Source organism: Muscardinus avellanarius, assembly GCF_963383645.1.
Source record: "Muscardinus avellanarius genome assembly, chromosome: 8".
In the NCBI taxonomy this organism is placed as follows: Eukaryota; Metazoa; Chordata; class Mammalia; order Rodentia; family Gliridae; genus Muscardinus; species Muscardinus avellanarius.
Genome location: NC_137794.1, coordinates 69,812,624 through 69,838,890, shown reverse-complemented (window position 1 = coordinate 69,838,890; position 26,267 = coordinate 69,812,624). Strand labels below are relative to the sequence as shown.

General features: G+C 36.5%; 1 protein-coding gene across 1 annotated transcript in view; it reads right to left on the bottom strand.

The window, feature by feature from the left end:
- Positions 1-26,267, bottom strand: part of NT5DC1 (5'-nucleotidase domain containing 1) — a gene marked incomplete at both ends in the record, with an annotated part of 121,118 nt that overhangs the window by 5,819 nt on the left and 89,032 nt on the right. Inside the window, 4 exons of the mRNA XM_080700624.1 lie at positions 1,527-1,679; positions 2,795-2,913; positions 13,782-13,879; positions 15,690-15,864. Coding sequence (XP_080556750.1) covers positions 1,527-1,679; positions 2,795-2,913; positions 13,782-13,879; positions 15,690-15,864 — 545 coding nt within the window. The remainder of the gene's footprint in view (positions 1-1,526; positions 1,680-2,794; positions 2,914-13,781; positions 13,880-15,689; positions 15,865-26,267) is intronic.

Below are 26,267 nucleotides of genomic sequence, written 5' to 3'. Positions count from 1 at the left end.
GCATGGGGATTACAAGCATGCGCCACCATGCCCGGCTTGCATTCAGAATTTTAATTAGAGGCTTGAAATTTATTTAATCAAGGTCTTATGTATTCTTAGGTTAATTCCTGGATAGCAATTTACTTTGGTTGTTTTGGTAAGTAATTTGTTCCTCATTATATTTCTGTAAGTGTTTACTGTTAGTAAAGAGAATAGTTTTGTTTTTTTCTCCCCAAGCATTGGGGATTGAACCCAGAGGTAATCAGCCTCTGAGATACAGTCCCAACCTTGTATTTTCCCCCCAGTTTTAAGATGGGGTCTTACTACATTGCCCAGGGTGGCCTCAACCTTGACATCCTCCTGCCTTAAGTTGCCTAAGTAGCTGGGGTCAGAGGTGGGCACCACTGCTCCTTGCTATTGATACAGATTTTTGAGTGATAGTTTGGATCCAATATTCTGACTAAATTATCTTACTATTTTTAATAGTTTGATGATTTCTTCTACGTTAAATGATCACATAATCCTAAAATAATGACAATTTTGTTTCTTATCTTTTACTTTTATTCCAGGGTTTTTTTTTCTTGTGGTATTGGCAAGCTCTCTGTTGTACAGTGTAATTGGTAAGAAGTGAAAGTTCACTTAGGTGGAATAAAGTGACTAGAAACACAGAACTAAATGCTTTTGCATTCACACTTTGTAACTTGCCAGAAGATAGCATCTTATATATATTCTGTGCGAAGTAGTTGGATGAAAAAAACTAAGCTGTACTTTTCTTAATAATCACACACACACACAAAAAAACAGAACACACACAGTGCTTTCTATTTATCTTTCTCAAAGGACTATTTCCCTCCTGCTACAGCAATCGAAGGTGTCCGTATTTGGTGCCCTCCATGGAAAGCAGAAAAGAGTCTGAACTCTCCTGAGACTCAGTATTTATGGCTTATTTTTGATATGCTACTCTGGCCTTCATGGGAGTGTGCTAAACAGACAAATAAACCTGAACTTATGTATTAAAGCAGCCTGATTTTTTTTTTTTTTTTGGTGGTACTGGGGATGGGACCCTTCTACCTCTAGGCTACACTCCCAGATCTATTTTATATTTTATTTGGACACAGGGTCTCTTAAGCTAGAGAGGCTGGCTTTGAACCTGCACGATCCTCCTGTCTCCACCTCCCAAGCGCAGGGATTACAAGCATGGGCCACCACACCTGGCTAAAGCAGCCCGATTTTTATATACTGTTGTTCTAGGTTTGTGTCAAAAGATGTTTGACAAAAACACACAAACTCATCATTATTTTGTATGCCTATAAATATAAGTAGAAAGATATATAACAGAGTTTCTATAAATCAAATAATACAGTTACGTTGGCCTGAAACATGTGCTAAGGACAAATTGAAATAAATACAAATACTGCTTTAAAAAATAAACTACAGAAACATGAGAGTATTCAGTTGAGCCAGGATAGTTTTGAATTCAGGTAATGTGGGAACACTTTGACTTTCAAAGCTTTTTCTTTCAAATAAAGAATGGGTGGAACCCTTACCTCATATTTTCCTCTCTTTTCCAGGGGCTCTGACTCCTCCGGTTTCTTGCCTTCCTCCCCTCTGAGCTCCTCTAGGATCAGGACTGTTTCCCAGTTACTATAGTGACGGGCAGGAAAAACATCTGAATGCATGCTGTCACCAAAGTAAACAACCTGTAAGTCAGACAGCAAATTCTCTTTGAGAAATGAGAACTGTTGAAGGGTGGTTGTCATTTCATGGAAAGCAGAAAAAAAAAATTCCTCAATAGGCATCAGAATATTGACCAAATTGTCAAGAGTCTTAAACTTCCGTGAGTAACTTCACAGGTGATCATGTGACTTGTCTCATTTGATTCACAGAGCACTAGTTTCATATGAAGAAGAACCCATATGCAGAGAGAAGAAAGGTAGATGATGAGATGAGCAATTTCATTTAGTGTTCCTAAGTAAGTGAACTTGTGTGTTCACAGGTATGGTTATAATTAAGCCTGCCCCCAGAACTAAAGACCTGAAGAGACATTAGAGACAACTTGTAAGGGTGGGTTATAGATCAACAAGAGTGTATATCACAACCACTCTTCAAAAGAATAGTTTTTGAGCCCCACCCCAAATCTGCTAACAGAACACCTGAGAGTATTGTTGGATATCTGCAATCTAGAAGCTCCCAGGTACCCTGAAGCAAAATCCTACTGATCTAGTCCACATACTTCAACTTATAGATGAAAAAATGAAGCTAAGGAATAAGACCTAGAACCTCCGGGGCCAAGATCCTCCGGTCTACTGAGCTCTTCAAGAGTCCTTATGGGCTTCAGCAATGTGGGAGCCAATGGAACCAATGTTTTTTGCTCATGGGACTCCTGGTAAATATTTTTTAGAAAATGGATTCTGCTGTAAATATGCACCAATGTACAACAACAATAATGTGGTCAGAATGTCAAAGGTAAGTGTGTCTTTAGTCTGTAATGGTTTCAGTTACTGCTTTGTTTTACATATAAAAACTTTTTTTATGAATTATTATCTGGATATTGTTCCTAAGGCATCCCCATATATAAATCCTGTGTACTCCCTAGATTGGTGGCCCCCTGTTTCTAATTCTTGCTCTTTTTTTGTCACAAAGAAAGACCTACACCAACAAAGGAAAGACTTATTTAAGCACAAGAGGCAAAGGAGAGATGTGGCAACAGGCAGAGACAGGTGATTCTACCATAGAAAACTAACCTGGATGCATTTTTAACTATGGTGTTAGTTTACAAGTGAACATTAAGGACACTGGTCTAATTTAAAAATACCTTGGGTTCAGGCTTGCCAGTCAGCTTCTTCAGAAGTTCATAAAGGTGAACAGCATTCCCTTGGGAGTACCAGCCAGGTTTATCCAGAGATGGCAATGCCTCTTGCTCCTCGTCATTCTCTGGAAACAGAGTTTGAGAATACTATATAGATACATAGATTGCATAGATACACACACACACACACACACACACACACACACTTTTGAGGATACTGGGAAATGAACCCTAGACAAGCCCTGTTTTATTTTTTAATTTTGAAATGGTCTTCCTAAATTAATCACATGCTGGCCTCAAACCTGCCATCTTTCTGTCCCACCCTCCCAAGTACTGGAATTGTAGGTATACACCACTGTTCCCAGCTCACATGATTTTTAAAAGTCTCACTTTAAAATTCTGCTTGGCACTCACCTCTTCTGCAAAAGGTAATCAATTTTTATAAGAGCAAATATGAACATATATTCTTTTCTTCAACTTTTAGAAATATATTTACTGAGGCAATACAATAAACCATATATATTTAAAGTACACAGTTCGATGAGCTTTGGCATATGCATGCACCTGTTATGGACTAACTATGGTTCCCAAATTCATAATTTAAGCCTTAATCCCCATTCCCTCTGGCTGTAACTATATAAGGTGACAGAGCTGTTAAAGATGTGAGTAAGTAATACTGTTAAGATGGACCCTAATACAATATGATATTCTAAAAAAGGGGGGGGGAGAAATTAGAACTATGAAGAAAGACTGTTTGCAAACTCAGGGAGAGGACGGTCATCTATAAATCAAAGACAGAGTCCTCACAAGAGGCCCCAGCTCAACTTGGTCTCAGACTTCCAGCCTCTAGAAATAAACTGCTTTTGTTGAATCCATCTAGTCTTTGGTATTTTGTCATGGCAATAATAGCAAGCTAATACAATATTCATGACCCTCTGCCTTTTAAATGCAGATATTAGCATAATCTGCCATCAGTTCTTCAACTTGCTATTTTTAAAACCATTTTGTACATAGTACATTGTGATCTGCCTCTTTTTAAAAACAGGTGCCTTTTATTCTATTATATGCATGTTCCATGATTTACGAAAGAGCCCTCTATTGATAGGCTTGTGGGTTAATGCCCTCTATTGATAGGCTTGTGGGTTAATGCCAGTCTTCCATTGTTACAAGGAAGGTTATAGGATCCACACAGCCTGGTGGGCTGAAATGAAATCTGAGCTTAGAAATGCAAATCACTTGTTTCCTTGTCTTATCTTTCTTTTATCTACTGTATTTTCAGACTGCTACAGGTACTAGAGATATGGTAGTGAGCAGGGTGGCCCAAGTCCTTCTCTTAGGTTGCTTATATTCTGTTGGCAATTTCTCACATGTTATTTCTAGGATTCTTTATTATATATAAGTAACTTGACTCAACAGTTCCTACTTAGTTTTCTAAATTCCCTCCCTGGTTCTGAGCTAGAAAAAAATTTCTCCAATTCTACATTTTCTTACAATCTTTTTCTGCTTTTTGGCATGAGCAGTAAGAAATTTCTCAAGTGAAATATTTACCAAAATGCTCATTTGTGTTGGGGCTATAAGAGAAAAATAATATTACTGAGGAAAATAAATAGCTGACCAGGGACAAGAGAAAATTTAATAGAAGACAAAGCGAGATTCTTATGCTTCAGTACTTTGGTTTTTGGGGTTTTTAAAAAAAATTCACTCACAATTCTTTAAAAAACTAATAGGAACTCACTCCTTTAAGGTCTTTTACTTTGGTTTCAATATGTCTACTTAGCTCATTTTCATAATTATTATGATAGGGAGTTTCTTTTCAGGATGACAACTTTCAATCAAATACACAGACTAAGATATCACTTAGTTACTAAAATCTGTCACTGGTGATATAAGAACAGGTGGGCAAAGGTGTAGACAGTGCCTTTGATTAGACACTGTGGCTCTGTCACATGCTGAACTTGCTATCATTTTCAAACAAAAACATTTAGATGCACTAATAATTTTTGAATGAAACTCTGTCTCTTTCATAAGCAATCTTTAAATGTTAGTGGCGCTGTGCTGGAGAAGAAAGATTTCTCCACACAGCTTTTATCCTTAGAACTGGCATCCACTGAGAAAGTTCACACCAGACAGCGTCTCCATCACAGCCCAGTGAAAGGCACCACCTGAAGGATAGGAGGAAATAACTGCCTGGAGCTGCAGAGGGAAGAGTGCAAAGGGCTGTCTGTGTTTGCCTTCAGGCCCCAGAGGGGGTTTAGAGTTACCAGAAAGGAAAGGCAGATATTCCTTATATATCCTTGTCCCCCGAAGTATTATCTTCTGACCACTAGCATCTGCTTTTCCAGAAAATCTATTTAGAAATACAGAATTTAAGGCCTCCCCAGGATCTACTGAATCAGAGGCTCCATTCTATCATGATTGCTAGGGTAATTCATATGCCTACTAAAATCTCAGAAACACACAGAGAAAAGGGGGAAGGACCTGCTGAATGAAGAAGGGTAAAAGGAAATCATGTTAGTGGGGTAGAAGAGAGAAAGGAGAGAAAGACTGAGGAGGCTGAGAAAACAACTGAGCAGCAGGACTGTGCAATTTGCTTTAGGATGCTATATTGAGCCAATAAAAGATGCTGTGTGAGCCGGGCGTGGTGGCGCACGCTTGTAATATCCGCGCTTGGGAGGCTGAGACAGGAGGATCGCACAGGTTCGAAGCCAGCCTCAGCTACTTAGTGAAGCTCTCAGCCACTTAGTGAGACCATGTTTCCAAATGAAATATAAAATAGGTCTAGCAGTATAGCCCGGAGGTAGAAAAGCCCCTGGTTTCTACCCCCAGTACCACCACCAAAAACAAACAAATTAATTAATTAATTAATTAAAAAGATGCTATGTGCATATGATTAAATGTATTTTGTGCCTGGTAGTTAATAAGTAAATACTACAAAAGAAATTAAAACGATAATAGCAAACGAAAAATACATTTCTGTGCTAATAAAAGATATTTTTTAAAAGGTGGGGGGAGGAGCTAGAAGGCCTAGAAGAAAGGAAGAGGAGGGTAGAAAGGAGAGATTTCCAAGGCAGATTAATCAGGACTCGGTTCACAGCATACTGGATGTGAAAGGGCAAAGATAATGGAGATTTCTAGCTTGGGAAGGTTAGCAGATGGCTAAGTGAAGTGACCAGAGTGTGGACTGTTTGGTTTCTAGGTAGAAAGGGAGTATCAGGTTTGATTTTAGAACATTGAGCTGAGCAGTCTGAAGTGCAGGAAGAAGGAACTCAGCAAAGGAGGTAGCACCACAGGAAAGAGTATGTGGGTGACAGCTAAAGGCAAGGGACCAGGGATGGCGCACTGGACTGTGACTTTCACAATGGGGGCAGGGAGTGAGCGACAGCCTTGGAGGTACAGCAGTGAAAGAGTCCTCTCCCCAGTGAACTACAACCTTGCAAGCCGGAGATCATCCCCTCTCTGCAAAATCCTCAGCTCGGGAGAAATCTGAGCCACAGGGATGGTATTATGACATGATGGGGGAAGGGGTGGGGGGAAGGCAGGATTTTCCTACTTGAAGCTCCTAGCCCCCATGCAGAGATTAGGGTTTGCAGGGAAGAGGCTGCTGGAAGAACTGAAGCCCCTCCCCCAAGGCACTGACATCTTTCTGTCACCATGACAACCGCTGAGTCACATATAGGAGACTAGCCAAGGACACTCTGTGCTCCAGGATTGGCTCAGCACATTCCCTCCCCGCAAGCTCACTCGCCTTAATTTTATTCTTCTGTTTTTAACCATTTTGAACAATGATTTATTTAATTTACATAGCACCATATATTACAGCACTGGACAGATGAGAGTCACATTGTTGAATAATATTACCTGTCACAGAGGATGCAGGATGAGTAATTAAAAACCCTAATGACCAGACTTGATGTAATATTGTGCCAATTCATACAAGAGATGGTAAGGACAGTGGTGACAAACCCGAGACAAAAGATAGGTTAGCTGTGAAGAAGAGAGAGAATTGGAGCACGACTGATTTTTTGCACCTTGGTTCATTGTTGAAAAAATTACTACAGGAATAATGGAATATGGAAAGAAGGGAAGGCTAAGATGAGAGGAGGATTTATCATTGGTCACAAGCACTTCGAGTTTTGTGCGACCCGAACTCTGGGATGTAGAGTAGAAACAGACCTGTTTAGGTCAGGGAGACATAAAACAGAAAGCCGAGGAACTGGGGGGTCTTTATAGATGACACTTAAAACAGCCTGAGCCATAGAGAGCTAAAGAACAGTAGAAAGACAAGCCATGCACACAACACGAGGCTCATAAAGAGTTAAAGGGACAGCAGAATTGAAAGCTGAGATAAACGCAGTTAGATGTGGCTGGGAATCAGAATCAGCAGCACAATTCACACTGCAACAGAATATAATGAACTAGAGGTTTAAAATATGAGCAACACCATGCTCCCATGACAGCTCTGTTAATTTTTTTTCATTCTAAAAGGGAATCTAAAATAGTTTATTTTGGGTTAAATCTAAAAACTATAGGCATCATTGTATCTTACATTGAAATAATTTTTAAATTAGACAGAAATTTAAGGTTTGAAAGAACCTTAGACATCCTCTAGTCCAGTCCCTCCCAATATGAAAAAGCTGAAATAAGCTCTTAAAAGCATGTGTACAGGAAACATGAGATCACATACATTCTGAGATCACCGAGGGATTTTACCGTAGTTGTTACAGAGAATGGTAGTAGAATTTTGAGTTCTGCTTCATCTATCTAGCCTTTCCATCTTTGAAACAGCGAAAGGGAATTATAAACTTGTTTTTTATAAGATTTTCTGGATATGACCCAAAATTACAGGCAACAGAAGCAAAACCAAATGGGATTACATCATTCTAAAAAAGCTCCTGCACAGCAAAGGAAACAATCAACAGAGTGAAAGGACAACACAGAAATGGGAGAATATATTTGTAAATATAGTGGGCTAAAATCCAAAATACATAAGGAACTCAAACAATTCAACAGAAAGAAAATAAATAATTCAATTAAAAAACAGAAAAATGACCTAAATAGAAATTTCTCTAAAGATATAAAAGTGAACAACAGGTATATGAAAAATGTTCAACATCATTAATCATTAAGTAAATGCAAATTAAAACCATGAGATTTAACCTCACTCCTGTTAGCCAGGCGTGGTGGCGCACGCTTGTAATCCCCGCGCCTGGGAGGCTGAGACAGGAAGATTGTGCAGGTTAGAAGCCAGCCTCAGCTACTTAGTGAGGCTCTCAGCAACTCAGTGAGACCCTGTTTCCAAATAAAGTATAAAATAGGTCTGGGAGTATAGCTCAGAGGTAGAAGAGCCCCTGGGTTCCACCCCAGTACCACAAAACAAACAAACAAACAAACAAACAAACAAACAAATAAAACAAAACACCTCACTCCTGTTAAAATGGCTTTTTATGAAACACAAACAATAACATTAATGTTGGCAAAGATGTGGAGCAATGGCAAAGTTTGCATACTGTTGGGTGGAATGAAATTAATATAGCCATTTTGGAAAACAGCAGAGAGGTACCTCCAAAAATTAAAAGTAGGGATGGGGTATAACTCAGTGCTAAAGTATATGCTTATTAAGTGTGAAGTTTTGAGTTCAATCCTCAGCACCAAGAAAAAAAGAAGAAAAGAAAATAGAACTACTATATAATTTAGCAACGTTCAACACTGAGTAGATACCTAAAGGATATGAAATCAGTATATTGAAGAGATCTCTCTATTCCCATGTTCATTACAACATGATTCATGATATTAAGATATGACACCAACCGAAGGTCTCTCAGTGGGTTAAAGAAAACAGAAAATGTAGCTGGGTGTGGTAGTGCATGCCTGTAATCCCAATACTTGAAAGTCTGCAACAGGATAGATCACAGGTTCAGAGCCAGCCTTGGCAACGTATCAAGGCTCTCAGAAACTTTGTGAGATCCTATTTCCAAATAAAAAATAATTTAGAGCCGGGAATGCAGCTCAAAGGTAGAATGCCTCTGGATTCCATCCCCAGGATCCTCCACACACTAAATAAAAAAATAAAAGAATAAATAAATAAATGAAAACAAAGGAAAGAAAACAGAAAAATAAAAAGTCCTCTCTTGATATCCATGGAAAATTATTTTCAGGAATTCCCCTTCTGTGGCGGTGCCTTATACAAAAATGGCATAATATTTGCATATAACATGTACATACCTTCCATATATTTAAAATCATCTGTAGGTTTTTAAAAAAATAGTACAATGTGCTGGGCGTGGTGGCGCACGCTTGTAATCTCCGTGCTTGGGAGGCAGAGACAGGAGTATCGCACAGGTTTGAAGCCAGCCGCGCTGGCTTAAGAGACCCTGTTTCCAAATAAAAAAGTATAAAAATAGGTCTGGGAGTGTAGCCCGAAAGGAGAAGAGTTTCCAGGAACCCCAGTACCACCAAAAAAAGAAAAAAGACAAAGCACAATGTAAAGACTATGGAAATAGTTATTACACTGTATTATTTAGGGAAAGACAAGAAAGAAGTCTGTATGTGTTTACTGCATATGCAATTTTTTGAATATTTCTGATCTACAGTTAGTTGAATCTGCAGATGCAAAAAGCCAACTGTATACACAATGAAATATTAGCCTTAAAAGAGAGATTTTGTTACTTAAGACAACATGAATAAACCTAGAAGTTTGTAATATTTAGTGAAATAAGCCAAGCACAGAAGAACAAATACTTATGATCTCACTTGCATATAGAATATAAAAAGGTGAACTCTCAGAAATAGAGAGCAAGATGGTGATTACTGAAGGTTGGGGGGGATGGAGGGAATGAAGAGCTGTTGATCAAAAGAGGCAGAATTTTAGTTAAGACAGAAGGAATAAGCTCAAGAAACCTATTGTGCATCATTAGTTAAAAACGAGGTATTGTATATAAGAAAATATTTTTTATCTTTAGTACAAAAAATAATAAGAATGTAGGGCAATACATGTGTCAAAAGCCTGATTTGGCCATTCCAAAAATGTAGACATGTATCAAAATACATGTTGTATGCCATAAATATAAGATAAAAATTACAATTAAGAGAAAGTAGAATTAAAAAATCATTTTTATTTTATTTTTTTGCGGGTCTGGGGATGGAACCCAGGGGCATTTGACCTCCGAGCTACACCCCCTGCCCTATTTTTTATTCTTTATTTTTGAAACTGGGTCTCACTGAGTTGCAGAGGGCCTCACTAAGTAGCTGAGGCTGTCCGCGAACCGTGATCCTCCGGTCTCAGCCTCTAGAATACTGGGATTACAAGCGTGCACCAGCACACCCAGCAGAATTAAAAAATTAAAATACAAGTTTTTCTAGAACCCCACATGTAAAGCAATTTTAAAAACAGTATAGTATTTTTAATATATGTATTTTAGTATATGTATTTTTAGTTGATTTATATAATTTTCTCTTCTTTATTTTGATTATGTAGCTTTATTTCTTAATATTATAGCAATTTATCCAAAATTAACAATGATAATCTCACATAATAGATTCATTTGTCTGATATAAAACTTTTGATCACTTAGAGATAACATTTCAATATTTCTTTCTTGTTTTCTTTCTTACCAGAGGATATTTTTCTTTTTTTTTTTTAAGGTGAAACTATCATACATTTATTTATTTTATTTCAGAAAAAAATCTATCCTAACATAAAATATGAACTCTAAATACCCAAAACAATCTCAAAAAAGAACACAGCTAGAAGATGGGCATTTTCTGATTTCAAACCTTATAAAGCTACAATAATCGAAGCAGTGTAGTACTGCTATAAAGGCAGATATATAAACCAGTGGAGTAAAATAAAAAGCCTAGAAATAAATTCTTCCAAAAAAACGTATTTTTTTACAAGGTTTCCAAGAACATTTGGTAAAGAAAATAATAATCTTTTCACTAAATATTGCTGAAAAATAATTACATGAAAAAGAATAAAATTGGACCCTTACCTAACACCATATACAAATATTAACTCAAAATAGATAAAAGACCTAAACTTTTACAAGAAAACCTGGGTCATAAAACTTCACAACATTGAAATTGGCAGTGATTTCTTGGATAAGATTCCAAAGGCACAGGCAACAAAAGAATAAACAAACAAACTTCATAAAAAATAAAAAATATTGTACATCCAAAGACAATATAAATGGAATTAAAAGTTACTGATAGAATGGGATAAAATATTTCCAAATGCTATATCTGAAGGTATATTAATATTCCAAATAGAAATCCTAAAAATTAGCTACAATAAAAGCAAACAATACAATTTAGAAATAGGTAAAAGACTAAAATAGATAATAAATCTCCAAAGATTTATATATGACCAATAAACACATGAATATCACTCATCATTATCATAATATAACTAATCATTAAGGAAATACAAATAAAAACTATATTGAAATACTACTTCACATTTGTTAGGCTGCTTAACATGAATTGCCTTGCTCCAGCCCTTTACCTTCAGTTTGTTACTCTCTTTACTTGTAAAGTGTGTTTCTTGTAAGCAGCAGATGAATGGATTCTAGTTTTTAATCCATTTTGACACTTTATATCTTTTTATTGGGAATTGAGGCCATTTACATTCAGTGTGATTACTGAGAGATAACTTTTAATTCCTAACAAGTTAAGATTTTATTTCTGTTTGAAATACTATTTATTCTTCTTTGCTTAGTTGTCTGCTGGATGGAAAATCTTGTTTCTCTGGTTCTGGTGTGTATTACCTATTTCTTCTTTGTAGTTAAAATCTCTTTGAGTATTTTCTCTAGCGCTGGTTTTGAAGAAATAAATTCCTTCAATTTCTGTTTGTCATGGAAGCTTCTTATTTCCCCATCTAATTTGATAGATAGTTGTGCTGGGTAGGAAATTTTTGGCTGGAAGTTGTTTTCTTTCAGAGTTTGGAATATGTTACTCCAAGCCCTTCTGGCATTTATGACTTGGTTTGGGAAGTCTGGAGTAATTCTAATTGGTTTGCCTCTGAATGTCACTTGGCCTTTTGTTTTTGTTGCCTTTAGGATTCTCTGCTTGGCTTCTACATTGGTCATTTTGACAATTATGTGGTGTGGGGAACCTCTTCTCTGATCCTGAGTAAAGGGAGTTCTATAAGTTTCCTAGACCTGTGTATCGACCTCTTCTTGCTCTATGTTTGAAAAACTTTCTGCTATTGTTTCTTTGAAGAGATTATTAATCCCTTTGGTTTAACCTTCTTTTCCCTCCTCTATTCCGATTATTCTTAGGTTAGCTCTCTTAAAATGGGCCCATATTTCTTCAATGTCAGATTCTCTCTCAAGTATTTTGAAAAATAACTGAAAATGTGATTTGCAAAATCATTATTATGACAGCCCTTAAATACAATTTTGACTATACAATAAGAGAAACTAATGGTTTGGGATGTAGCTTAGTGGTAGAGTGTTTGCCTAGCATGTGTGAGGCATTGGATTTGATCCTCAGCTCAGCATTGCTAAAGACAAAAAGAGAAAACACTACACAGAAATAAAAAAGGGGTACCCCTAAAGCAACAGTTTTTAAACAGTTGACCATTTTGATCTCCACTATCACAACAAAACCTCTTTATTTATTTAGTAGTTAGTTATATATTTAAATGTAAGTGTGTAAAGAAAGGAAAAGCCTTCAGAGAGCACCTGCCATGAGTATATAGACATCACTTGGCTGTTACATTAGATATACATGGTTCATATACTTCTTTGGAGGATTTTAAATTACATTCCAAAACAATGTAGTATGTGGCCATGGAAAAGTAAAGAGAAATGTATGTTTTATATGTATGTATGTATATGTGTGTGTGTATGTATGTATGTATGTATGTATGTATATATATATATATTTTTTTTTTTCAGGCTAGTCTGACCAAAGCTGTTTATATAGTGTCAAGTATTTGAATCAAAAGAAAATTAAACATTTATCCCAGTGAATTCTTATATGTACTATGTATATTTTTATACATATACATTCATTTTAATTTTCTTTTTGTGTGTGTGTACTGGGGAATGAATCCAGGGGCATTCTACCTCCAAAGCTACACTCCAAGCATTTTTTATAATTTTGAAACAGGGTCTAGCTAAGTTGCTGAGGCCAGCCTCAAACCTGGATCTTCCTTTTTATTCTCCCAAGTATTTCTAGGAGGATAGCTGTGTGCCACTGAGCCTGGATCATTTACTGTGTTTCAACTTTTAACCATTCCTGGGCTTTTTAAAGATGTTCATCTACTAAGAGAATTTCTGAATGGTCCTCAAATATCAGTATATCACTGGACTTATCTGACATCTACTTATACAGAAATAAAAGACATGATAGATAATAACTAAACTTACTGCTTTTCACGTCCCAGAACTTGTAACTCTATTTCTGACTGAACTGTTTTTTTTATTAATTTATATACTTACTCAGGAAGCCTTCAGAGAGCACCTGCCATCAGTATATAGATATCACTTGGCTGTTATATTCTTTTTCATCTGCAAAATTTGTTTGCTCTTTTCATTCAAAATCCTTCTCTTTATATTTGTGACAATTCTAACTACCCTTCCTTTGAAGGCCTTGCCTGTTCCTAAAGAGAGCTATCTATCCATTTGCCTTCTTTTTCTTTTTTTTTAATTGCTATTGTTAGGGTCTTCGTGGATTCTGCAGGTACTTTTGGTCTAGAAAATAACCCATTCTGACTTAATATAATTAATTGATTTTCTCAAATATTTAATGAGGCTCTTATTTAGTCCTTAAAAATTAAGGTAAAGTTCACACATTTCATTTTTAAAACCAGGGAGAAAATCATATTGTAAACAACTGATTCGGAAACAATGTGGAAAATTTAATATAAAGATAGGTTTATTATCTTATTTCTCTCCCAAAGGGGAAAGAAGACGTAGCATTGCATCCCTTGTAGTGTTCTGCACATGGTAGCAGTCAACAGATATTTAGGAAAGAACAAGACATAACTTACCAAGTGTGAGGAACGGCCTCTGAGTTGGTAAATGGGAGAAGAAACCTGGCTTTAATGCATTTGTAATCACAATGTCAAAAAGGTCTGCAAAATCATTCCTAAAAAGCAACACATATTTTCACATATTTACTTTAAGGAAGTAGAAAAGAGCCATAGGAAACAGAAATTAACCGCTGCCTATTGCACCACATACGTTTTCTTATCTTTGGGTCAACTTTTACATGCTTTACATTTTAAAAATATATTTTCAAGTGAATGCTACATTAGAAATAGAAGGTGATGGAGCACTAGTCTTCCTGAAAATTCCTTAAAGCATAACCATAACCAGAAGAAATAAAGAAAAAGAAAAGAAGAAAAGCAAGTCCATAGATGAATAGTGACACCGACTTTCTCCTGATGGCAACATAGTTATGAATACAATAGCTTCTAAGAGCTTTGTTTACTTGGGAGCAAGATTTTCTAATTTAGTGGCTTAGAAATCTCTCTGGACTTGTTAATCTTAAAGAGTTTTAAATAAGTTTGTGTATTACATAGATCCTATAGAAAATAGCATTATTACAATTCTGGAGATATTTTTGAGAATGCTCAAAACATGAAGATATTTTCCTTTGAAAATCAGTATAGACTTCAAAATGGAGTCATGTTTTAGACTGAAAGCAATTAATGATTTTAAATCTGTACTTAGTACTATATTAAAGATTATTTGGAATGGCAAAGGAAACACTGTCCTCTCTGAAGGACTTACTATCACATTAGAGAAACAATATTTATCCCATATTCCAGCACATTTTTATGAATCAAAATTGCAGTAAATAGAAATTAAGATGGGAAGAAAGACTGGTTATCCATGCTTATGAAAAAGAACTCTAATCTCCTGAGCGTTTATTCTGAAGCCTGGCCTTCTTTCTCCCTTTGCTAGGGCAGGAAGTGTCTCCATAAGTGGTACCTTCTAAGTCACCCAGGAATCCACTGCTTCACCTCAAGGATCTCAAGCCTATGAATTTTTCAGAAAGCAAAAAAATTCACTTACAGATAAGTGACTGAATACCACAGCATAAACTAAACCCACACATACTAAGGAATTAGATGTACCATGGCTAAACATTTGGGAGAGGCCACCTTGGAGGCTGAAACTTGCTCCATATTCATGACAATTTTGTGTTTGTGAAGTCTGAGGAGATGCTAGGGGAAATCTAACAGCTCGCTAGAGAATCATGTCCTTACCCTGGATAGTCCCTTATATTGCCTACAAGAATGATGTAAGTAGTAACAACTGTTGAAACCTACCAACTACTCTGACTAATCATTAACCTCTATTATTCTATTTAACATCCCCTCAAACCTATGAGGCATAGTGTCTCATTTTTAAAATGACAAAATTTAAGTTTTAATGAGGTTATAAATCCTGCTTGAACCCATGTCTGTCTTATTTCAATGTCTATTGCATTTATACCACCCTGATTTCAATTCCATCCTTGGCTGTGCTAAAAGGCAAAGTCCATGTCACTACACTGAAATGAATATATTGTAGTTGTAATTGCTGCAATTCAGAAATCTGTCAGGGAGTGTATTCTACAATTCAGTGTCCCTCAAAAATCACCCACAATTGAGAAATCAAAGTCATGGAAGACTGAAGGGCACATATAGACTGTCCAAGTTCTAGAAAATTAAAGCCCAAATCCCTGTGAGCTGTAAGCACATTGGCCCCTGGTAATGCTGCTTTGCTAAGGTGTATTTGGGGTGAGTGGCTGTGAACAGATATTGAGGTATGTTATGAGAAAAGCACTTGTCATTCAGTACAACTTGGTTTAATGATGTGGTCATGCTCTAGCTCTTTCAAAAAAGTACTGGCCTAATTTGCCATCAGTAGCTTGTAAGACAATGAGAATAAAAGGGCTCATCCCTTACCCGAGGATATATTCGCAGAGAAGTCTACAATAATCACTGTGAGAACTGGTAATTAACATGAGAATTTTCCCTGAATTCTTTAGCTGTCGAAGCCATTTTCTTACAGATTCTGGACACTTGTGCAAGTATTTGCCTGGATCTCTTTTTATTTCTGGAAAATACAGTCCACAGTTTTCTGAAAAATAAAAACATCAAGATTTCTTTAAAAATTTTTTTTGACTGTGTATTCTCAAGTTCTTTTCAAAGCCATCAAAAAAAAATTAAATGGATAAGACTAGATTCAAACAATCTAGCAATGATGCCAATACTAATTCTTTTTTTTTTGTTTTTTATTTTAAAAATGATGGTTGGTAATGTCAGTTGATAATATTGGTTGGCTACCTGATAAGAACTAATACAACTACCAAAACAGATAATAAAGTACCATCAGTATTACAAACCAGAGAAAACCTTATTGCATCTGAAATGCCGATTGTTAATAGATATTCTTCAATCATTCAACAAATATTTGCTGAACAGAGATAAGAACCAAGAATTCAGACAATCTACTAGGAATACATCTTTGGCATGTAGCATGTCGCTACACTGAAATAAATACATTTCAAATGAATAAAAGGAGCTTAGCAGTGTGGTTCGTGTGAGAGCCAGCCTAGAGGCCCTGTGAGGTGCGGAGATGTCAAATTGTTAATCCAGGTCAAAACCAGCTAGCAAAGGCTAGAAGGCACCAGAGTTAACAGAGTGTGTGGAAGACTTGGACCATAGAACTGGGAATGCTGGCTCTGGGTCTCTCACAAGTCTGCAGTTTCAGGCTGAAATCCAAGGCAGACAGGTAGTTGGCAATATCTCCAGACATCCTGGCCAGACTCATCCACAGTGCTTAACCTGGTGCTTTGAAAGTTGTGCATATGTGGCAGACAATTTCAGATTTGGTTGAAATGCTACTAGCTTCATAGGGCATTTTAGAAATGCTGTTCTCTGTACCTTAGAGCACTAATAAGCACAGAAAAGAGAGTCCACATTCTTACTTTTGCTAACTGCTAGAAAACCATGGGTTAAAGAGCATATACTGGATAGAAGACTTTGCAATAACTGGATGCTGGCTACGCTCGCAACTTTATCCAGTGTGATGCACTGATTTAACAGAAATGAAAGTTGTATTACAAGAACTTTTCAGACCACAGTGGAATGAGACTAGAAATCAAATATAAGAAGACCCAGAGTAACTACATAAACATGTGGAGACTGAACACCACACTGCTGAATGAGGAATGGGTCATATACGTAAGGGGTGAAATTAAGAAATTTCTAGAAACAAATAAAGTAGAGACACAACATATCAAACCCTTTGGGACACCTTAAAGGCAATATTAAGAGGAAAATTCATAGCACTGAGTGCCCACATAAGAGGAAAAGAAAAACAGAAAATCACCAAATAACCTAATGACACACCTCAAAGCCCTTGAAAAACAAGAAGAGTCTAACCCCAAAGCCAGTAGAAAACAGAAAATTATTAAAATCAAAGCAGAAATCAATGAATTAGGGAATAAAAGAATAAGAAAATCAACAAAATCAAAAGCTGCTTTCTAGAAAAAATAAACAATATGGATAAACTACTAGCCAACCTCACCAAAAGAAGGAGAATCAATCCAAATTATGAACATGTATATATAAATTACTGTATCCTGCCAGGCGTAGTGGCACATGCTTATAATCCCCGTGCTTGGGAGGCTGAGACAGGAGGATCACACAGGTTCGAAGCCAGCCTCAGCTACTTAGTGAGGCTCTCAGCAACTTAGTGAGACCCTGTTTCCAAATAAAAATATAAAAAATAGATCTGGAAGTATAGCCCGGAGGTAGAAAGCCTCTGGGTTCCACCCCAGTACCAGCAAAAAAAAAAAAAAAAAAAAAAAAAAAAAAAAGTAAATGACTGTATTCAGAAAAATGTTGAGAACTTTTTTTCTTAGCTGTAATGCCATCTAGTGATCAAAATATAAACTGCTATTAAAAGCAACTTGGCTAGGTAAGGTGACCTATGCCTGTAATTCTAGCTGTTGGGAGTTTGAGGCTAACCCTGGCAATTTAGCGAGAGCCTGTCTCAAAATAAAAAAAAATAAAAAAGAGCTAGGAATATATCTCAATGGTAAAGCAACTCTGGGTTTAATTTCAGTACTCCCTCACTTCCCCCCACCCCAGAAGCAATATTGACATTACCAAATGAGATTATGAAAAAAAGGTACATTTAAATACCGCAATTTAGCCGGGCGTGGTGGCGCACGCTTGTAATCCCCACGCTTGGGAGGCGGAGGCGGAGACAGGAGGATCGCGCAGGTCCGCGAAGGCTTAAGAGACCCTGTTTCCAAATAAAAATATAAAAATAAGTCTGGGAGTGTAGCCCGGAGGTAGAAGGGCTTCCAGGAACCCCAGTACCACAATAAATACATACATACATACATACATACATACATACATACATACATACTGCAACTTAAATTTCTTACCTAGATTAATTTTATTAGTAGTATTTTAATAACCCCAATTGAAAAAGGGCAAATATAATTTATTAGAGAAAAATAGGATTTGGGTTGTCCTTGTTTTATATTCAAAAGTCATCAAAATGGGCAGACTAACAGAGACAAGGCCCGTGCAAACAGCTACCAACAGTAGATTTACAAGTTGCTCTTATGACAAAGACTGATTGGCTGTCACTGGGTAAAATACTTTTGTCTCTTTATACACCTCAAAGTATAAGAAATAATAGATACAGTTACATAAGCACACATTCATCATTGTTACTGAAATGAATCCAAATATTAAAGCAAAGAAAGGATAATGTTAAATATACTACACTGAACTATTATGTTTTATTTATTTATTTTTGGTGGTACTGGGGTTCCTGGAAACCCGTCAACCTCCGGGCTACACTCCCAGACCCATTTTTATATTTTTATTTGGAAACAGGGTCTCTTAAGCCAGCAAGGCTCTTGGCTTCGAACCTGCGCGATCCTCCTGTCTCCGCTTCTTAAATGCAGGGATTTCAAGTGTGCGCCACCATGCCCGGCAACTATAATGCTTTAAATTAAATCATTTCCCTAAACAGACTAAACTCTGAAAGGCAAGGAACAGATTCTTCTGCTTGGCTTGGGGCAGGCATTCAATACATGAAGCATAGGAATACTGATGTTTATTTACATTCTAAGTAATGTATAATCCCATGGTGAATGACAAAATTATGGTATTCACATACTATTAAAGTCATACTATCTAAGGCACACTTTCATGTTTTCACTGCTATCAAAAATGATCATGTTTAGTTATGATACTGAAACTAACACTGATTGGACAAGATGGAATTTAGACCTAAGGCGTAAAGGAATGGTCCTGTTTGTTCTTAACTCATAAAGCAGTGGCCCGTGTTTTCATTTAACCTCTAAAGGAATTCTACTTCTCTGGCACTTTATGTAACTCATTTTCCTGGCCTTTCTAACCCTCTTACAGTCTTGCCTGCTGGTATTTTCTGCATCCTGATGGGATTAAAACCAAGATTTTTAAAGAGCTGATTATAAAGGAGAAAAGTTGATCTCTCCAGTGTTAAAAAATATGGCTAATATAATGTCTTGGAAATAACAGCAAAGTGTTTTGGCAGTCTGATGAGCACATAAAATGGTCTGCATCTATCTAACAGGATTTAGGGACCTCTTGTGGTGAAAAAAATTAGTACAGTCAGAATATTAAAAATACTTTTTTAAACAGACAATTGTGCCATATCACTATTTCTATCACCACTGAGTAAGTAGGCACTTTTCTTGCTAACTGTACCACTACTGGTCCAGTGATCTGTGTGAGTTTTCAAAGCTGCTGTTCAAGGGATCAGAGATGCTGGGATGCTAATGTCTCCATGTCAGTCTCCAGCTAAGGTCTGTCTCTGTTTCCATTTCAGAATATAATTTATGAGATTTAAATATTTATAACTTTTATCAATTATAGGAAAGCATGCTAGTAAGTAGCTAAAATGTTTAGCTATGAACTGACTAAATGTATTTGCTTATGGGGATGATTTTGTGCAAAAAGTAAAACTTTTTCTTGGCTAAGATTGAAATAAATTTTAGATGATGAAAAAGACAAATTCAGGAAATTCATTTCTTTTGTTTACTTATAAGGGGCAAAGAACGAAATAAAAATTTAATATTAGAACAGATTTTCTGTTTATGATCCCTCTACTATTTTTTTTTTTTTTTGGGTGGTACTGGGGATGGATTTCTTCTACCTCCAGGCTATACTCCAGACCTATTTTTTATATTTTATTCGGAAACAGAGTCTCTTAACCCAGCAAGGCTGGCTTCGAACCTGTGGGATCCTCCTGTCTCTGCCTCCCAAGCGCGGGGATTACAATCGTATGTGACCACACCTGGCCCCTCTACTGTTTATATCAATCTAATATTTTACTTGAAAATAAAGACATCTACAATATCTAGATTAAAGTGAAATTTTTATGTGAAATATACCGGTTGGAAAAGGACCCCAAAGAAAAACTGAAAAATAAAATATATATAATATATTAAACACATAATTTGTAAAATTTACATTTTTAATAAGATCTCTCTCATTTCATTTAAATACTTTTGTCCTATGTGAAAGGTCCTGATTTGCTTGATCTGGGCTGGCCACAGTATTGGTGATCTACTTATTGATTGGTTATTATTTATTTTGCAGACTGGGGATTGAACTCAGGAACATTCTACCTTCCAGCTACACCCAAGCCTTATTTTTTTATTCTTTATTTTGAAACAAGGTTGCTACATTGCAGAAGGCCTCATGAAGCAGCTAAGGGTGGCCATGAACCTGCAATCCTCCTCTCTCAGCTTCCCAAGTACTAGAGTTATAACAGGTGTGCATGACCTTGCCTGACTTTTTATTTTTAAAGTAAAGCTTCACAGGTATTTATAATGTGACATTAACATTAAGAATTATTTCTCTAAAATATGAGAAGTAGGGCTCTTACTACTATTATCTGCATTTCTTCAATGCCTCACTGGAAACCATGGGCTTTTAGAGAGCAAGGACTTTTAAATTTTATTGTATCTTTGTAATTGAATTCAGTCTTGCATATAAAAGTCAATCAACAAATATTAACTATACTATTTAAGAGTCACTGTGCTTAGCCAGAGCAACTTAGTAAGATTCTGTTTCAAAATAAATAATAAAATAAGACTGGAGTTATAGATCAGAGGTAAAATGCCCCTAGATCCAATCTCTAATATCATAAAGGAAAAAAGAAAAGAAACAAAGAAAATCAGTGTGGTTAGTGATTTTTAAATGCTTTGCTCTTGTTTTATACAAATTAAGCATGGGATTTTAATTTACCTATGTATTCTAATTTTAGAATAATAGGGTTCATATCATTGTTGGAGAAAAGTGATGCTATGGAATTCTTTTGGAGAAAATGTTCACACACTTCATGAGCATAGACAAGCTAAAGAAACTTCTTTATTTCATTCTTCAAAGACACTAAACTGGCAGATCTTATACTAAAAGTTGATTATAAAGATAGTTTTTGGTACTGAATACTTTAAAACTTTTGGATTTTATTTTATTGTGTATAAATGTATAGAATATAAATTCATGTATAGTTTATGTCAACATATATCTTTAGAGTTTAAAGAAGAACAGAATAAGTAACACAAATTCTATGTAATACTTCTAATTTCTCACCTATTTCAAGTATGAGATATTTAAAGAATCATGAGTTACTGAAATGAATACTGATGACAACAAAATATAAATTTCTTGCAATATTTAACCCTTTGTCAATAAATATAAACCCCCAAACTTTTGATATTTCTTCAAATCATAGATTGGTCTTCAAAAGCTTATGCATTTTCAAGATCAAATTTTATAAGGGTGCACTGTTTCCTTAATTACTTTAGTTCAAATATCCTTAGTGTGGCCGGGTGTGGTGGTGCATGCTTGTAATCCCTGTGCTTGGGAGGTGGAGACAGGAGGATCATGCAGGTTCGAAGCCAGCCTTGCTGGCTTAAGAGACCCTGTTTCTGAATAAAATATAAAAAATAGGTCTGGGAGTATAGCCTGGAGGTAGAAGGGTTACATCCCCAGTACCACCAAAAACCAAAACAAACAAACAACAACAAAAAATATATATATCCTTAGTGTGTCCAGAAATATTTTACTAATAAAGCCAAAACTATTCAGAAATATATCTTAGAAGAAATGCACTGCAGAATACACACAAGATTATAGTGATAGGATTACTTACCAAATGTTAGATGTCTCACAGCATAAATAATAAGGAAAGCTGAGCAATTAAATCTATGCCAAACCCACACCTAGCATACAGGTTAATTGAGCTGCTATTTTTTAATGAGGCATTATTGTTTTTTTATCACACTTTCAGTTGTATCCTCTATATGACTGCAAAATACCACCTGGCCAGTTACCCCATGGTAAAACAAATAAAACAAAACCAACACAGAAAAGAGAAAAAAAAGAAAATACTAAAGTTTGAAATAAGTGAGATTTTAATTCAGATAATGGTTTGACAGAAATTTTTACTTTGTTTTCAATTTTTTAAAGTTTAGTTGGTGCAATATGATTATATATCAGAGAGATTCATATGGAACTATGAGAATTTAAAGGATATTCTATAGCTTTAGTTTAATATAAAATGCTAGTATTATTATTGTTGTTGTTATTAGTATTTTGTACTGGAGGCTGAACCCAGGGGTACTCCCAGCCTTATTTAACTTTATTTTGAGACAGGGTTTCACTAATTTTCTGAGGCTGGCTTTGAACCTGTGATTCCTCTGTCTCAGCCTCCCAAATACTGGGAGTACAGGCATGTGCCACCACCCTCAGCTGAACTTAATATAAAATTTTCATAAATGGGTAGTTCATAATAATCATCTTTACTTACAATAAACTGACACTCTGAATGCTTATTATTTCAAACAAATCTAAAATCTTTAAACTATTAATATACTAATCCTCTTAAACCAGTTGAATTGATATTTTATTATTCTCTTTTGGCAACTGAAAAAGAGAGTTTAAGAAAATTGCCCAAAGTTAAACAGTCTGAACATGGCAGAGCCCAGAAACAGACTCAGCCGGTCTGCCTTTAGAGCATGTGCAACACTCTCTCTCCAATGGTAAGGGACGTGGGGGCTCAATAGTAACTTTAGGATTATTTTAAATTCTTGTTTTCTTTTTTCTTTTTATTCTTTTTGCATATGAGGCCACTATTATGTAGCATCATGGTTCAGGGGCTTTGAGATTGAGTGAAACTTGAATGAGTAGGAATTTAAAATCTGAAGGATTCAGATACGATTTTTGCAAAGGAGGGAAAAAATATCTGTTCTGGTTTGGGTCTAAAATATGTTCCAGAAGCTCACATGGAGATGGTGTGGTTGCCAGGGGAGCAGAGTCCAGAGGTGTGGACTTGGAAGTGATTGGATCATTAAGACTTTGACCTCATGAATGAATTGACCCATTTTGGGTTAGTAATTTTGTGAGCTATTGGGAGCAGGCCCACTTTAGGAGGCAGGGCCTAGATGGGGGAAGTGGGCTGTGGTGGGGTGTGTGCCCTTGAAGGGTACACTGTATTCCTGGTTCCTCTCTCTTCTCTCTGCCTCCTGCCTCTGCTGCCCAACATGCTCTCTGAACTTACAGTCTGCCTCGCAGGTTTGGAAACAACAGGGCCAAGTGACCATGGATTGAAACCTCTGAAATCATGAACCCGAAAAAATCTTCCCTCCTTTTAAGTTATCTCAGGTATATTATCACAATGATGGAAAGCTTACTACATATACTATCAGTATTCTAGTTAGTCACAGCATCTAGAACTAGAAGGGGTCTTGAAAACTATTTCCTTCACTCCTGTCATGTTAAAGATCATAAGTAGAGACGAAAGATCTTGTTCAAAATTACAGTTCCTTAACAAACCTGGGAATGGAATAGAGCATTCAGAATCCAAGTCCACTAAACCTATCACTACATGTCCAGATCTATGTGTTGAAGACCTAGCTTATCTGGTGACAATTATCTGTTAATATTTGTATTAAAAAGTAGAGGTCAAAGGCCTAAAGCTCTATATCTACTTGGTGCTGAAATTATTAGATAATTACAAAATTAAGTTCTGATCTTCCTCAAAATGTTATGGAAATTCTTTGTTATCCCTGATTTCTTGTTATCCATGCTATTACCTGGGAACAAAGACCTTATATCCAGATAAAGATAAGGGTGGCAAATCAATGACTTACATTAAGGAATAAACATTGCTTCCCTTTTGTAGAAGGGACTGCACTCCCTTTTGCTGCCCAATGAAATGAACCTTTGAGGGTGGTCACACCACCCCTTCCCAAGTCCTTGCTCCAGGCATGCTAACTCTGTACATGGATGAAGACACTCAACCCCACACTATAATCAGCACTTAAAATACACATCTTGATGCAATTTTTGTCTTCTGAGACTATGAGATCTTTCTAAAAAGGGACTGTCTTTACATTAATGTTTACATTCCTGATGTCAGGCAAATAGTAGAGGATTAATAATACTAGAAGACTGTAGAAATAAGTGTGTGTGCAGGGAGAACAGACATCAAAGACTTACTGAAGACCATAAAGACCAGAAGCTGGCAAATGACAGCCCACATGCTATGAAAGGTTTTAATATCTTAAAATGGTTATAAAGTATAAATACCTACATAATATCTTTGATTTTGTCTAAAAATTTCCTATATGTCCCCTTTAAGAAAGTTTGCTGATTCCAGATATAGTAATTCACAATTATAAGATAGTAACTTAATTAAAAATATATAGTTAGAGCCAGGTGTGGTGGTACACATTTTTAACCTCAGTACTTGAGAGCCTAAGACAGGAAGATCAGAGGTTCAGAGCTAGCCTCAGTTAAATACTGAGGTCCTCTGCAATTTAGTGAGACTCAGTTTCAAAATAAAAAATAAAAAACAGGGCTGGGGGTATAGCTCAGAGGTAGAAAAATATAGTTATAACTCTCTATTAGGAAATGCCAAAAGAATAATAAATAAAATTATTTGAGAGAATGTTGACTGCTGAAAGGCTATGCAGTCTCTCAGTACAAAGAATATTATATAACCATTTCTGATAAAAACTGCTTTTCTGAAAGACAACATAAATATCTTTACATCATAGTACATTTCCAGGAATGGTGTAAATGTCCCTCAATTAGTCTCTGGACTGGATTCTCTAACTGTAGATTCTCTGAGCCACTAGAGGGGTCTTTTCACTGTTTCTTCTGTGTGTGTGTGTGTGTGTGTGTGTGTGTGTGTGTGTGTGTGTGTGGTGATTACTGGGGGTTGAACCCAGGAGATTTGTACCTCTGATTGACATCCCTATCCCTTTAAAAATGTAAAAGGAATTTTGAAACAAGGTCTTTGTAAGATGCTGAGGCTCTTGCTAAGCTACTGAGTTGTAATTGAACCTGTGACCCTCCTGTCTCAGCCTACCAAGTACTGAGATTCCAGGCCTACACCATCATGCCTGGTTCACTCTATCTTCTTACAAATCTATGGATTTTCCAGCAAATCTAAATATGTCTTTGCTCCTGCCTTCATGATTCAATCTTTGAGTAAAATGTTTCAGGTTTAGCTGGTCTGCTTGTTGATAAAACAATACCAGGGAACCACAAGAAGACACTGTAAGCCCAGGGCTAGAAAGCTAATAGCCGGTGATAGTTTCCCTTGTTAATGTCAGAGGAAGTAGAAAGTTCCAAAGATTGTGCATAATGATACAATGATAGAGTCAGAAGGACCTAAAGATCCTGTGGTTTGGTATGAATAAAGGCTCTTTTGCCTAAATACAGTCTATACAATTATCTGTACAAGAAACAGGAGTGTCTTCCTAGTACAGCAAACTATGCCTGTAGAAAGAACCTAGGACAGGTCTTGGGCCTAACTGCTAAAAGATACACTCTAGGTTTCATTTCTGATGGTTGAAGATTTTGTTTTCACCAGAGGTTGGGCCATGGACTGATTATCCTGGTTTGAAACCTCCCCGCTCCTCCAGAAGAGAGAAGCTGGAAAAGATTAGAAGAGCTAAAATGGGGTACCTCGGGGCAAAGCAGGCTCCAAGACGTGCCAATGCTATCCTTAAAATAAAAAAAAGTTAAAGTTGACTTCTCTAGCTCTGAGGCACAAAGACATCAGCAATAACAGGAACAAAGGAATCATATGCTAGACATTAAGGGTTCACTTAGTATAAATGTTTAAAGGAAACCTGCCTCCCACCGAGGAGGACACAAGTGCCTGACTATTGAACAAACAAAAGACCTGGAATCGAACTTTCACTGTTTCTTCTAACCTGTTTTTATTTTTTCTTCTGTGGTAAGTAGCCTAACAGAATACTAAGATAGCCTTGCAGTTTACATACAGTGTTTTATTTAACCTCCAAATGAACATACACCACGACAACAGATCTACTAGGGAAACCAGTGCTCATTCTATGATGGCTTATGAAGTGGAGAGTGAAGGGAGGGGAAAAGGTAGCTTTCTCTTAGGGTCTAGTGTAGCTTGGAACTTCAGCAAGGAGTGTG